Raw genomic sequence first — 16,010 nt, 5'->3', positions numbered from 1 at the left:
CAAACAATGCTGGGATAACATGAATCATCAGGTTTTGCACAAATATGTGGAGTCCATGCCAGCATGAGTGCAGGTTGCCATTAAAGCAAAAGGTGGACATAGCAAATACTAAGAAATTCTGAAAGTAATTTCTGTCAGAATTCAACTTTTCACTCAAATTGTTATGTTGATAATATAGTTAGTAATTAAAAAGCTTGTTTTAAATTAGAAAAGAATGCAAAATAGAAACATTTTCACTTGTGGTCTCAGACTTTTGGACCCCACTGTGTGTGCGTGTGTGTGTGCGTGCATGCGTGTTCGTATGTGCATGTGCGTATATTTGCGTGCGTGTCCGTGCATGCGTGTGTGTGTGTATGTGTGTGTGCATGTGTGCGTATGTGTATGTGTGTGCGTGTGTGTGTGTGCGTGTCTCTTGCATGATCCCTCTGGCTCCTGTTGAACAGAATCCGCTCTGCCACTCCACATCAGCGTAAAGAGAGAAATTCACCCAAATCCGCTCTGCCCCTCGCGGTGACACTCCGTCTTTCCGGCCGCGACTGTGCCTTCCTGACAGGGGTCACCTGACCCCGCCCGTCACCCCGTCCCCCCGACCCCAGTTCCTCTCCGCTCCGCCTGGGCCAGGCCTGGCCTCGGAGCCCCTCTCCTGGAGCTGGCACGGCGTCTGCAGCCCGCTCCCGCCTGGAGCCCTCTCTGCTCCCGCGGCGAACGCCTCTCCCCGTTTGTTTGTCATCTGTTGTTTATTCTTCCAGCTTTATTTATTTTATTCGTTGTCGACTGGAACACTCCAGCCTCGCTTTAAGGAACAATAGCAGAGCGCGATACGCCAGCTGAACTGACACCTCGCAAATAAAACAAAAGTTCCGGAAAGTTCCAGAGCTCTGCGCTTTCCTGCTGCGGACACGTCTCTCCCAGAACTGTGGCTCGTCACTCAGAATAAAAACAGAATGTGGTTAGATTCTGTCTCGACACTCGCCGGTTCTGCCCTGGGTTCTTGGTGCCGGTTTCTTGTGCTTAGCTGTCAGTTTGAAAAAGCATTTCTAACATCTACTCTCTCACTACTGTGTCTGCTATAACAGGTTGTGTTGACTGCCTAAAAACACGTTCCCGACTTCAGCTTTAAAGAAATCATAATAATATATAATAATTATTGTTATTTGTTGTTATTAACATGGACTATGTTCATGTTATGATCTTAAAGCTCTTTACTGTGAAGGCACACACTTAAACCACCACCAATGATGATGGCTGGCGGCATTTTGAAAAGTAATGTTCACTTCACCTCAGCTGATAAGGAGATGGAGGTGTTATCATCTTTAAGCCTCCTACTGCTCAGATTTGTGCACTTTTCGTTCCCTTTTACCCAGGATTCATTATTCACGGGGGCTGGAAGTGCACATTTCGCCGTGTTATGCGTTGGAGGGCCGCTCCACTTCGCTCGACAGCGTGGAAAAAGCTGATTAACAACTTAATCATAATGCAATCATGTTCATCTGCGTACGTCCTCAGCAGTCTGCCGGCTCACAGCCTGCAGAAAGCCTTGGTCGGCGATCGCAGACGGGCTTAAACGCCGGCTCTTAAATAACCACCGGAAAATGACATGCATCTCAAATGTAATTGATTCTGAGTATTATCGCTTTTTTATGGTTTCAGGGTTGTTTTATGTCTTTCGTGGATGTGCCTGTACGCGTTCAAATTTATGTTACGGTCTCAGGTTAGCGCGGTGAACTGGACGTTTAGCGCTTTATTGATGCGGCACTTACGCGGGCTGTTCTCCAAATGTTGTTCGCCAGCGCTACACATGTAACTCAGGTGCTCTTATTTTCTGGCGCGCTGTAAGTCCCGGCCGCGAAGTTAATGTCATAAAAATGAAGTAGCGCCCCCTCTCTTCAGACGCAGGATAATCGGTGAAATGATTGAAACATTAATGAAATGTTACGAGTTGTGATTGGCTCGCAGCGGAGCGTCCGGAGTCGATTGGCCGTTTTACGCCCGCGCCGGCAGACTGGGAGCACGTTCGATGAGTCGAGAGGGTGTTGCGACCTCGCTGACCGAGTTTGCGTTTTACGATTCAGCATTTAGCGGGCGCTCTTATCCAAAGTGATTTACAAGCGAAGACCACCCTGCAGGGCCCGAAGCACGGAGCTAGGTCAAGAAAGTTCTGGAGTTATGAGCCAAGTCTGGGTCAATTGTCGGTACAATTCGTTGAACGAATGACACATTTTTTTGAAACTCCCCACTGCTTCGCTGCTCGATGAGTCACAGAGCTTAAATCCCGAGTTCAGCGCTTGCTGCTCTCAGCGTGACGTGTCCTGATTGTCGCGCGTGTCACTCTCCGTAAGCTCGTTTCTGAATTAGCCGCTCCGTGGCGTACGGTAGACGGGTGTTGACAGAATCGCAGCCCACGAGTTAATCTACCGTCGGCCCCCGAATGCTCTTTCCCGCCTCGTAACCGTTCACAAATCGTTTCACTTTTCTACCCCGCTGCGTGAAAAGTTAAGAACTTATTAATAATTAATTATGTTCACCTTATCATCTGTCTAAGAGAGACGCGGTTCATCACACGAATGCTGACTGAGTTCTTAACTGAGGGCTTAACAGCCCATCTGCCAAAGCGTTTTTTGCTTTTCCGCTGTCACTTCCAGACTTTGGTGGTGCTGCAGTTGTGCCTTCTGTACCTCAAGCCTGCGCTTTGACCAGCCTGCTCCTCTGGGTCCTCATTGGCTCAGTCTAGGTGAATGGGCGTGGTCAAAGGCGAGATTATCTCTAGTAGCTTCTCGTGAAAATATGGAACCAGCCAACTTTGAATGGGAGTAAGGACCCTTTCAGTCCCAAGCCCGATATGAAGTGGCTGGTTGAGGAAGTTGAGGAGGGCTTTAATAGGGGCTCAAAACAATAGCATAGCAGTCATTTTGATTGGTTGAAAAGGTATGAGGTCCTATGGCACTCTTGGGATTTTACGGTAGTTACGCTTGAGTGCCATATGGGATAATGTCAGGTGATCTTTCACAGCTTTGGCCGCTCTAGGCCTGACCGATAAAAACAGGGCGCCAGTTCGAGTCTTTGACTTACTGAGGCTGTTTATCGGTGACGTTCTTCTTCCATCCCCCTCTCCGCTTCCAGAACTCAGCTCCGAAAACCTCCGCACATGCTTCCAGATCATCATCGCCTACACGTACCTGTCAGCCACCGAATTCCTACAGGTGAGAAACGCCAAGCGGAGTTAAAGACCGAGTTTGAGTGAAGAAGTGTCAGCAGCTTTACTTTACCCACTCCCACTACTGCAGTGCGCTCTAAATGGTGTGCCTGTATTGCTAACGTGTCGTGAGTAATTGTGTTTATGTTGTAAATATTCGGTGGATATTACCGCCGTGTTGTATCCACTCCCTTTCAGTTCACTCTCATTCTTTGACAATGTTTGATGTAGTGCAGAATTGACAGGAAAGTGCCACAAACAACAATTAATTAAACCGCTAAACTGACAGGTTTCACCGCTGCGCTCCTGTATCTCTCTCTATCTCCATCTCACTCTCTCTCTCTCTCCCTTTCTTTCACTCTTTCTCACTGTCTCTTTCTCTCTCTCACTCTCTTACTCTCCCTTTCTCCCTTTCTGTCTCTCTCCCTCTCTCTCCCTCCCTCTCTCTCTCCCTCCCTCTCTCTCTCTCTCCCCTCTCTCTCTCTCCCTCTCTCTCCCTCCCTCTCTCTCTCTCTCTCTGTAGAACTATGCAGAGTCGCTGTGTCGCTCCTTTTGTGACGTGCTGAAGGACATCACTACAGAGGGTCAGGTCCAAGTGCTGAAGGTAAGCAGGTGGCCTCTCTTGCTCTTTCTTTCTCACACACACACCTCTCTCTCTCTCTTTCTCTCACTCTCTCTCCCTCTCTCTCTCTCTCTCTCTCACACACACTCTCTCTGTCTCTCTCTCCCTCTCTCCCTCTCTCTCTCTCTCTCTCTCTCTCTTTCTCTCTCAGTCTCTGACACACACACACACAGTCTATCTTAAGTGTGCGGAGCAAAATGGAATGATAATTTATATTGTCGTTTCAAAGCCAAGAACTAACAACTTTTTTGAGTTAGAACTTTTTCACGTCCCATGGCAACAATTAGGCAGAAATAAAAAACATCAGTCAGAACTCTGTAATTATAAGCTCTTGAAGTGCCTCTCAGAATTATGCGATGACCTTTTTCTGTTGTTCGAGATATCCCCCCACCCCATATTACCCAGAATCCACACTGCTGGTTTCCCAGGCTAGTTTTCTCTTGGCTCCATGTTTTTCCATCAGATTTTAGGTGCGTTGACGGCCCTGTGTTGATGCTATGTGCATGGGCGGGTGGGGTGATTTGGGGTGTGGGCACTTGGAGGCGCCATCTCCAGCATTCATCCACATCTGTCCCCTAATTCCAAATCTAGACCATCCTCCTCTTGTGAGACTGGTCTTTTCAGAACAGGCCTCCAGTCCCGCTGTGAATAACAGATGTTTGAATAATTTGTACGCAAAAGACAGTTTCTCTGACCCATTTGTAGACTGAAAATTAAAAATAAATGTATATTTATGTGGGGCATACAAATGAATGTAATCTCCGATGCTCCTTCTGTTTCTATGCCCTTGTGAGTTTGGATTGGATTTTTTTTTTTGGGAGCAGCATAGCACACTGGGCGACAATGGCTCTGGCGGTAAGAGCGGTCGTCTGGCTGTCGGACGGTTACCGGTTCGATTCCGCCCTGGGTGTGTCAAAGTGTCCCTGAGCAAGACTCCTAACCCACAAATTCTCCTGACGAGCTGGTTGGTGCCTTGCATGGCAGCCAATCGCCATTGGCATGTGAGTGTGTGTTTGAATGGGTGAATGAGGAGCATCAATTGTACAGCGCTTTGGATAAAGGCGCTATATAAATTTCCCACCATTTTCCATTTGAACTGGTGGGTTCTCGTTAGCGGTAACATTAGCATTTATCATTAGCGGTAGCATTTATCGTTAGCGGTAGCATTAGCGTTAGCACGGTGTGACAGGCGGTCTGATTTGAGGGGCCCGCGGTGTGAACGGTGCCTGTCCCTCTGACACACAGTGGGCTCTGGCTGCCTAAAAAAAGGCACAGCAGCAGTGTCCACAGAGGCGCTGAAACCATAAACCCCAATTTTCCTTATTGATATTTCTTTCTAACCGGAGATGCTACCAAAATATACAGTCTGTGACGTACGCGGTGCGTTATTTTGTCTTTGGGCTGATGGCGTGGCGGAGGTGGCGCGGTCCCCCGGGGGTTAGCCTCGTCTCGAAGCGTGACGGCGACTTCGCCGGCTCGACCGCAGATAAACTGGGAACGAGGCGGGGGAGGGGGGGGCCCACTGCCGGCAGGGATTCGTTGTTCCTCGCCTCTCCGTCTTTGTAATTAGAGTTTATTGAGGTGTCACAGACGGGGTCCGAGACTCGGCGTTCGCGGCGACACTTAAGGAGTTTAAAAGTGGATTCGGTGATTTTGTACTTTTTGCGATCGATTTGCTGTCGCTGCGATGCTTTGAAATAACCTTGCGGTTTTTAAAAAGCGGCTCAGGCGTAACTATTTCAAGAAACTGCACCAGCATTACCCCTATTCACAGTGCATTCAGTGCGAAGGGGTATTCATTGCAAAAAAGTATGTTTTAAGTGAAATATTTGCTTTTGCTGAAAGCCTCAAAAGGCAGGAAATTAAATTGATGAGCCCGAATGCTAACATCAGCCTGCTCTCCATCAAGGTATCAGCACAGATTTCTGACATCTGTTGGATTTAAATAGAGTTGTTTTTGCAGAAAAAAGTCTGAATTTTTAATGATAATTTTTAAAGGGCATCCATAACAGAAATGGCACAACGTATCAATAAAGTCAATCTGGTTCAGCTCTACAGTGGGAAAGGGCTATAATGAGCCAGCCTGGTTCAACTCTACAGTGGGAAAGAGCTATAATGAGCCAGCCTGGTTCAGCTGTACAGTGGGAAAGGGCTATAATGAGCCAGCCTGGTTCAACTCTACAGTGGGAAAGGGGTATAATGAGCCAGCCCGGTTCAGCTCTACAGTGGGAAAGGGCTATAATGAGCCAGCCTGGTTCAGCTCTACAGTGGGAAAGGGGTATAATGTGCCAGCCTGGTTCAGCTCTACAGTGGGAAAGGGGTATAATGAGCCAGCCTGGTTCAGCTGTACAGTGGGAAAGGGGTATAATGAGCCAGCCTGGTTCAGCTCTACAGTGGGAAAGGGGCATAATGAGACAGTGTGGTTTCAGCTCTATAATGGAGGCAATCAGCATTGTAGTTTCAGGCTACAATAACCTTAAACTTTCACCATTTAAGTATCTTTCACGTGTTATGTGAAATCTCCCCCATTGACGGAAAATTAGAACTTGATCATTAATCTTTTAATGGAATCAAATATGTAATCAAGAAATCAAAAAAGTGATTGCATTGCAAACCACAGTTCCATTATCACAGTTCTTAATAGGAAAACCTGAGTATGCATGAAAAAAAAAAAAAAAAACGTACTTTGGTGATTCTATGTTAATGTTTTTTACGTCAATCAAATTGAGACAGTAGAGTAGTTTTTTATGGCCATATTATTGTGGTTTAATCTGATGGCAACCCCTTTTTCATATTTTTCCATTTAGAAATGTATTTATTTTTCATTAAAAAAGAAAAATCTAGCCACAATAGGCAAACGCACAAAGTAATGATATTTTCTGTGTGGAATTTGCATGTTCTCTCTGTGTCTAAACTGACCCTAGATATAAGTTTCTTAGTGAATGATGTGTGTGCACTGTGTACCTGTTGATTGGTGGCCTGTCCAGGGTGTATTCCTGGCTCTTCCTCAGTGCATGCTGGGATAGGCTCCAGCACCTCCTGCAACCCTGACCGGGAATAAGCAGGTTAGATAATGGATGGATGCGCGCAAACTCACGCTCTTCTCTTTCCGACTTTCCGACTGACACCAAAAGAGTGATGTTGCGCAGCATTAATCAATCGGGCTCTTTGTGAGTTAATCAGCCGTTATTTTTACACGGCAAACAGGAAGTCACACGGTGCTCCGCAGTGGGAATGTTCCAGAGGGAATTAAAAGGCGCGCAAGATGGCCGCCTCCCCCCACCGAGCAGGTTTGAGATAAAAGCGATAACATCACCCGCGGACCCATTAGAAGGAGATCAAGCTGAACACCCCCCACTCATGAGCTTTTCGACTAAAGGCAGACTTCCGAGTCCCTCTCTCCCACTGTCCGTCTCCAGCTCGCCCTTAAAGTTTTCCCGGAAAAGCTCACATCACCCAGGGAAGTTGTTGTCACGGTGTCCTCTGTCGACGTGTCCCGGGTGCCGAACGCTTCATTTTCCGGATGTTTTCGACACCTCCTCGCTTGATTATCTGCCCCCGATTGAGTGGCGTTTGCCCTTTTCGAGTGTGTTGTGCCTGTAAGCGTTCGGGCAGATAAGAGGTTCTGCTTTTTAATTGCTGGTCTGCTTTAGCGTTGGAGGCTAAACAGGAGTGTTGGCCCTGTGACTCGCGCGCTATGGGGAAAGTCGGTGAAATTCATTAAGCAAAGTGAAGTCAATTTGAATTCTAAATAAATAAATAAATAAAGGACAGGAAACACCCTCTGGTCTTGCCTGTTGCGCTCGGGCGCGAGGGTGAGGAAACGGCCTGGACGATAAATTTGCTGCAGCTGAGAAGACTTTCTGAAGTGGTTTTTTAATTCTGGAGCAGTCACTGATAGCTTTGGCAACCCAACGCCATGGAACCTGTATGTCCAGAAGAAATACTGTCTGAAGCCTTAAGTTTATAGGGTAATATCTCTACTTGACGTGTGTGTGTGTTTGTGTGTATATGTTTGTGTGTGTCTGTCTGTGTGTGTCTGTGTGTGTCTGTGTGTGTGTGTGTGTGTGTGTTCACTTCATTGTACGTCGCTTTGGATAAGATGCCTTGTTATGTAATGTGTGTGTGTGTGTGTGTGTGTGTGTGTGTGTCTATATCCCTGCTGGGGCGGGTGCAGCGGTGAGGGTGGGGGTGAGTTTACCCTGATTTAAGGGAAGCAGCAGAGCAACAGTGTGGCAATCCCGAGAACATTACGGAGACAAAATTGGCCAGAGGCCCCCGTTTCTCTTCTCGATAGGGCCGGGCCGCGAGGCGCTCCAGGTTGATGTTTTGAGTAATCTGTTTACCCGTTTAACAGATGCCTCTAATTCAGACACGCTCCGGGAGTTGTCTTCTTGATGAACGCGTTTGGAAGCGAGCCCCACCTGTGTTCACGACCTGTGTTGGGGACGTTGACCCCCCGCTGTCAAAGTCGTTCACGCTGTGACCCAGTGCCATGGAGGGGGGAGGTCGCATTAGTGCTCGGAGACTGACGTGATTTTCCGATCCTCGTTGGATCGGTTTGGGGGCCTGGAGCTCCAGTTTGTCTCCTGAAGGTTTAATTAAGCTCAGTAGCCCGTTTGCCCTTCCTGGTGGAAGTATCTGGTGGTTGAACATAAACTAAATTGGGTGACGCCTGGAACCATGGATTGCCTTGTTTGTTTGTTTGTTCAGCGGACTCTCGCCCGACACATTTACTTGTGGTTTGCTGACTTAACAAAAAAAGTTCTACACACCTGTCCTCAAGCGGCTTCCTTTTGTTTAAGCATGCGCCTTTAATCTGTAGCCTGTTCAGCTGGGCTCCCTACTTTCTTTTACAGTTAATGCTGTCTCTTATCGACTTTTAATTGTACTTTTCCTGAAACATTCTGTACGGTTAATTTGAATGAACATTAAATAACATTTGTCAAATTAATTCAGTGTTTGATGTATTTATAAGTGTACCTTTTCCTTAGAGTTTTTTAGAATTGTATTTTATTTTATTTTTCGTGACTTGGATTCAGTTTTTGTGGACGTTTTTTTAATTCCAATACCATGTGAATGATTGTCTTGATTAAAATGCAGTTGTGACACCTGGATGTGAACCTGTAGCTTGTGTGATGGTGGAGAGGCCCAGCACACTGACCTCAGGGTCTTTGTCATGTGATGGTGGAGAAGATCAGTGATAGTGGAGAGGCCTAGCACACTGACCTCAGGGTCCCTTGTCATGTGATGGTGGAGAAGCTCAGTGATGGTGGAGAAGCTCAGCACAGTGACCACAGGGACCCTAGTCATGTGATGGAGGAGAAGCCCAACACACTGACCACAGGGATCCTTGTCACATAGCGGACTGAATGAAGCCGTGTCCTTGCACCTGGAAATTAGAAAACATAAGTTGTTTCTGCCTGTTGCACCCTGAATGTGACACACCACCTGCAGGTTTGTGCGTGCTAACGCCATTTGTTTCCGGGCGGTAATTTCTGTCCAACGACAGCCTCCAATTTCACAGACTCTTGTCACACCAAGGTTGCTGTGGAGGGACAGGGGATCCGTCTGTGTCGCGGGCGGCCCCCGCTAATTCCTCCCTTCCCAAGGTAGAGGTGATATTTAATGATGCCCAACAGGCCTGTCCTGGAAAAATGTTTTTCCTTGGACCCCAGGAAACGGCGTTATGATGAATGTCTGACCGGGAGATTCTCCTGAAGCATTTATACACATCCATCAGAGGCTCAGACACCCAAAGTCATAAACTATAAAGTTATGGTGGGGGGGGGGGGGGTGCAACCCGTTTATGTCAGCAGGGGAGGGGTGGTTGTGGCCTTTTGATGTAATTTCCCTGAAGCAGTTGAGTGGTTTATTTTTGCCGACCCGTGTCCAGTCCTGTTCATCCCAGGCTGGGAGAGGGGGAAACGGGTTGCGGAGACGGTCCGTAGCCGTGACCGTGAGGGTTGAGGTGTTCAGCTGTGGTCTAAAATGAAGACTGTGCGCAGTACAGGCAATGGAATTTCAGCAAAACTCCAGTCAAGAGTGAAAATATGCAGCTTGGCATTGAGAAAACTCAAAATGATACCTGACACTTTACACCAGGGGGTGCCCAATCATGTGCTATTGAGGGCCGAGAGTATGCAGGCTTTCATCCCAGCCAATCACTCCACCAGCAGACTTCATTACATTACATTATAGGCATTTGGCAGATGCTCTTATCCAGAGCCTCTTTACATGAACAAAGTGCTGCATACCCATAACCAGGGACAAACGTAGCAATAAAACCATCCTAGCGAACACAAATCTAGTAATAATGGCACTATTGTGAGACCTATTTCACTCATTAGTTCCCTCCTGTCTGGTTGAAGGTGTGTTAATTGGTGAAACCAGCCGGCGTGGTGATTGGTTGGAATGAAAACCTGCATACTCTCCGTGGCACGTGATTGGGCGGCCCTGCTTTGCTCCTACACTGCCATTGTCGAACCGGCAGCCTCTTCGCAGATTCTGCGATTACTGTCCTCCATTTTATAACGCCACTGCACTCCTGCCGTCGAGCTGGGGGGGGCGATTTGTTGCCTGTGTCTGCGGGGCGTGGGGAAGCCGCTCCCTCCTTCGCAGTGCGGCTAATGCTAGCTTGTGTAATCTGCAGTCTCCCCGGGAACACTCGGGCAGCGGGGTTTGTTTTGTGTTTGTTTACAAATGGCCACGCCGCTCCTCTCCCCTCTGCGTCAGGTGTCGCCGTCTATTTCATAAAGTTTAATAAGGCCTTGTGACGAACTGCCCTCATGAGCTCAGAGTTTCGCCCCCAAACAGCTCCGCTTCCTCTGGGGGGGGGGAAGAGGAGGGAGGAGAGAATAAAAGGGAGAGTGAGACAGAAAGAGGGAGAGAGAGGGAATGAGAGAGCCAGGCCTAGGAAAGAGGCAAAAGGAAGGAGATGTAAAAATGGCTAAAAAGGGATAAAGTAATAAAGGGATGGGGGAGAGAGGAAGAAAGGGAGAGGGTTAGAGAGAAAGGATGAGAATGAAAGATGAGAGAGAGAATGAGAGCAAGGGCTTGATGTGGCGCGAAGGCAGAAGGATAGACATGAAAAGGGATAAAAAGGGAGAGAGTGATAAAGATGGGGACAGGGGGAGAGAGAGGCTTAGAGAGAAAGGATGAGAGGCTGAAAGATGAGAGAGGGAGAGAGCGAGAGAGAAAGAGAGAGGGGGTGAGGGACAGAGTGCTCTTTTGGGAATACGGTCCCTGACAGGAATTTAAATTGCGTCCCTGCGTGTGTTAGCGGGGACTGGAGGGCGAAGCTCTCTCCCTGTCCAACGCTTCAGCTCGCCCCAGAGCCCCGCAGCGTGCCTCTGCCCCGCGCTCCCATCATCCGACGAAACTTACACTCCATGTTTTTATGTATTCATATCTTACTCGCTCAGTCGCTCGTGCAAGATATCCCTGGTCCCCTTGGGTTCGTGCCGCCGCGGTGTCAAACAAAAACGCAATGCATCTTCTAAGCTCACTTCTGCCGCCCACATCTAAACTCTGAGTCCTTTCTTTCTCTCGCTCACTCTATTATTCTGTCGCTCCCTCTTTCTGTCACCCTGTCTCAGTGGGGGGGGGGAAGAGTTACAGGAGGACAGTTCCAAGGGCTCTGGCTGACAGGGAAGTTGTGCTGCGTTTGTGTGCAGGGACGGGGTAGCCCAAGGTGGTGGGGCCCGGCGTAAGACATTTTTATGGGGCCCATAGGTGCCCCTGGGGGACGCCTTCCAGTCTCCGTCCTTCGCTCCCTTACCGGCTTTAATTCAAACTCAGATCGCTTTTTTGGTAGAAGAGAAATCGTACACTGCCAAAAGCACAGATAGATTTCCAGACATAACATAAAAAAGAACGTTATTTACTACTAATCCTGGAAAAAATGAGATGAATTTATGATTCATGTGTAGTCCCTTGCTGTTCGTCAAGTTTGTAGAATGAGGGCTACGGTATATATTGCGCTGCCAATACAACACAGTAATTCTTCTTCCCTTAGAACAGGAGAAAAAATGTTGGGTTGTTTCACTTTCTTTCTCTCCCCCTCTTTCTTGCGCTCTCATTCTCTCTCCTTCTTTACTTGCTTTTTTTACAGCTGAATTATTTTAGTTATAGCCTAAATTTTCCTGTGTAAAACCTCTGCCTGAGTGGCTATGAAACCAATCTCCGTGCCCCTACACTCATCCACTACGGAAGAAAATGGAAAATAACATTTCATGTATATGTTTCTTACATAAAATAACATATTGAAGAGGAAAACAAGCAGATTCCGCATGCTATAAATGCTCTGTAATTCATTGGCTAATAAAGTTGGCACAGAGGCCCTTGTGACTAAACATTAATGTCGCGCGGGTGAATGCTGACTCACCCTGCCTCGGTAATGATCCGTCTGCTCGCATCATAAAGGGTAGGAGGTTCCCTTGGGCCTCTGGCCAATCCGCCATTCTGGATCTGAAGCTTTCTGGTCGCCCATTCAACCCACTGTTTAATTGGCGAAGAAAATCCCTCCCTCTTCAACCTCTTCACCTCGCCTGATGTTGCAGGGGTGGGTTCTGGCACAAAATGGCAGCTGCTTTTGCTACACTTGGGACTGCAAGTGGGCTGTTACATATGGCCTAGCGGAGTTGCATTTTTCACAAAAACCGGTCGGGTTAAGCTCCTTCAAGCTTCTCTTGTGAACCTTTCTTCCTTCCAAACAGGCATCCCTGCTCACACAAAGCGTTCTCATAATGTCGCTACCATGTAGCGGCAATGTTATAACACCGGCACAACAGTCCAGTAACGTTGTTAGAACATTTTCTGTTAGCCGGGGTCACGTATGCCTGTTGATAACAGCTTTGAGCGGCCGTGTCGGCGATTATGTGAACAAACTGTGTAATTAACAATGAATTAATGTGTAATTGATGCTTAATAGCTGGAGGCAGGCGGAAAATGCTTTTAATCTTTCATATCTTGGAGCAACAGGATCAGTGTGGCGCAGCCTTTTTATTGCGGTTGTTTATTTTATTTGCATTCTGCGCGGCCGGGCGATTGCTGCGGGCGGCGCGGATTACGAGCCGCCTTCATGTCGCGATTCTCGCTGATCCTCTTTCACACTTTTAAGAGGGAGAGGGGCGCGGGAAAAGGTGGAAGAGAAACGATAAAAGGAAGCGCTCGGGCAGGTGATAAATACTTAAGAAGGTCACGGCTCCGTGTTTCAGACGGAGCGGAGGGTGCCGCAATCAACTGAGTATCCTCTTATTTTTTGCACGCTCTCCTCTACTCTCCCCCCCCCCCCCTCAATTCTTTAGCTCCCTATCGCTCTCTCTCTCTCTCTCTCGGTTTTTTCACTCCTTATCTCTCCGTCTCTGCGTGCCTTTCTTCTATTTTCTTCATGCCGGTATCCCTCCTCGCTAATCACCCGGAGGATTAATTAGCCGTTTGAGCCCAAACGCCCACAGCCTGGCAGCTCAAACTCCAGGGATCCCCCCCTCCCTCGCCACTCTGCCCACCCCCTCACCCCCCCACCCCCGCCCATTGTCCAGTCTCCAGCACTCTTCCACTGCCCACTCCCACAGCTTTAATCTGCGCTAAAGGGCCTCAACAGCCATCGCAGACTCAAGTAAAAGCCTTGAAATGTTCTCCAAAAATGTTCTCGCGTTTTTCTCCGAGCATATGGTCTTCTTTTTTTTCCCGGTTCGTTTAGTCTGACCCCTTCCCGCTGACGACGTGACCCTGTTCTGCGGATTTGATGCTATCGCGCTTTTCCATTAAGCGACAATGGGGGGAAGAACTGTTTAATGCAATGTCATTCGCGTTTCATTTGAGCCAAAGACATTTCACACTTTGCTTGTCTGTATTTGCGAAGTATGACATTGTGTTTAACGCATTGCTGTATGTGGTTGAGTTTACATGCGTTGTGTGTCTGTCTGTGTGTGTGTGGGTGTGTGATTCTGTGTGCGTGCATGTGTGTCTCATTCTGTGTGTGTGTGTGTCTGCGTGTCTGTGTGTGTGTGTGTGTGTGTGTGTATGTGTGTCTCATTCTGTGTGTGTGTGTGTGTGTGTGTGTGTGTGAGTAACTGTGTGTGTGAGTCTGTGTGTGTGTCTGTGTGTGTGTGTGTGTGTGTGTGTGTGTGTGTCTGTGTGTGTGAGTGATTATATATATATATATATATATATGTGCGTGTGTGACTATATATATATGTGTATGTGTGTGTGAGAGTGATTATATATATATATATATATGTGTGTGTGTGTGTGTGTGTGTGTGTGTGTGCAGCTACGCTTTCACAGCGATTAAGACAGCTTCTCATCTCTCTCTAGTGGAGAGGATTCTTGCTTTCTCTGGCCCTCTTGTTCCCGTTCCCTCTGCCTCTTGTTCCCGTTCTCTCTGCCTCTTGTTCCCGTTCTCTGGCCCTCTTGTTCCCGTTCTCTCTGCCTCTTGTTCCCGTTCTCTGGCCCTCTTGTTCCCGTTCTCTCTGCCTCTTGTGGGGCGACATGGCTCAGGCAGTAAGAGCAGTCGTCTGGCAGTCGGAGGGTTGCCGGTTCGAACCCCCGCCCGGGCTGTGTCGAAGTGTCCCTGAGCAAGACACCTAACCCCCAAATGCTCCTGATGAGCTGGTCGGGGCCTTGCATGGCAGCCAATTGCCGTCAGTGTGTGAATGGGTGAATGGAGAAGCATCAATTGTACAGCGCTTTGGATAAAGGCGCTATATAAATGCCTGCCATTTACCATCTTGTTCCCGTTCCCTCGCCCTCTTGTTCCCGTTCCCTCTCCCTCTTGTTCCCATTCCCTCTGCCTCTTGTTCCTGTTCTCTCTGCCTCTTGTTCCTGTTCTCTCTGCCTCTTGTTCCCGTTCCCTCTGCCTCTTGTTCCTGTTCTCTCTGCCTCTTGTTCCCGTTCCCTCTGCCTCTTGTTCCCGTTCCCTCTGCCTCTTGTTCCCGTTCCCTCTCCCTCTTGTTCCCGTTCTCTCACCCTCGGCGATGATTCTCACTCCTGTAAGCGTCTCATAGATGAGTCTCAGGCAGACTGTACCTCAGCCTGGCTCCCTTTACCGCCGCCCTTAACCAATTACATTCTACTCTCCTGCCGCCCCTCCTCTCTCTCTCTAGAGGGTTCTTACTTTCTCTCTCCCTCCCTCACTCCCTCCCTCTCTTCGCTCACAGCTATTAGACAGTCTCACATCTGTCCTTCTATAGGTGTCTGATGGATGAGTCTTAGGCATACTGTTTCTGTGTACGTTGTTACAGCCACAGGTAATGAATTAGATTCTTCTCTCCCTCACTTCCCCCCTCCTCTCTCTCTCTCCCTCACTCCCCTCCTCCTTTCTCTCTCTCTCCCCACCCCCTCCTCTCTTTCTCCCTCTCTCCCCCACCCCCCTTCTCTCTCTTTCTCACTCTCTCCTCCATCCTCCTCTCTCTCTCCCTCACTCCCCCACTCTCTCTCAACCTCTCTCTTCCCCCTCTTCCTCTTTCTGTCTCCCTCTTTCCCCCTCCTCCTCTCTCTCTCCCTCCCTCCTCCCTCCTCCTTCTCTCCCTCTCTTTCTCTCTCTCTTTCCCTCCTCTTTCTCTCACTCTCTCTCTCTCTCTCCCTCCCTCCCTCTCTCTCTCACTCACACTCTCTCTCGCTGTCTCTCTCTCTCTCCCTCCCTACCTCCCTCCCTCCCTCTCCCTCTCTCTCCCTCCCTCCCTCCCTCCCTCTCCCTCTCTCTCCCTCTCTCTCCCTCCCTCCCTCTCTCTCTCACTCACACTCTCTCTCGCTGTCTCTCTCTCTCTCTCCCTCCCTCCCTCCCTCTCCCTCTCTCTCCCTCCCTCCCTCTCTCACTCACACTCTCTCTCCCTCCCTCCCTCCAGGTGATAGAGATAGCTGTAAAGGTCAGCCCTGTTCTGGGCTCACACATGTTCCAGCCTGTCCTGCCCTCAGTTCTGCGGGGGATCGTGGATGGAGAGGTGAGTTCACCTGCGACAGGTGCGCCCAATCAAAACTCCGGAAGCGCACACATGCTCAAACCACCCAACAGGAGGCCAGCAACGTCAATCAGTCAATCGTCAGGTTGTCACGCTGCGCTTTCCAGGGGGAATCAGAACAGCAATGAACAACGAGTTCATCTGGAACTCTAAATCCCACTGCTGTCTTAGTTTGCAATGACCTAGAGACAAATTAGCTTTAATTTTTAATGTAGTTGCTTTTATTTTTATT

At 48.6% G+C, this 16,010-nt stretch overlaps 1 protein-coding gene across 1 annotated transcript in view; it reads left to right on the top strand.

The window, feature by feature from the left end:
* The window catches only part of ipo11 (importin 11), a 180,455-nt gene that overhangs the window by 109,338 nt on the left and 55,107 nt on the right, over positions 1-16,010 (top strand). Inside the window, exons 23-25 of the mRNA XM_061260129.1 lie at positions 3,121-3,200; positions 3,717-3,797; positions 15,665-15,760. Coding sequence (XP_061116113.1) covers positions 3,121-3,200; positions 3,717-3,797; positions 15,665-15,760 — 257 coding nt within the window. The remainder of the gene's footprint in view (positions 1-3,120; positions 3,201-3,716; positions 3,798-15,664; positions 15,761-16,010) is intronic.

This window comes from Conger conger, chromosome 11 (genome assembly GCF_963514075.1).
Source record: "Conger conger chromosome 11, fConCon1.1, whole genome shotgun sequence".
Classification (NCBI taxonomy): Eukaryota; Metazoa; Chordata; class Actinopteri; order Anguilliformes; family Congridae; genus Conger; species Conger conger.
This window is presented reverse-complemented; position numbering and strand designations above follow the sequence as displayed.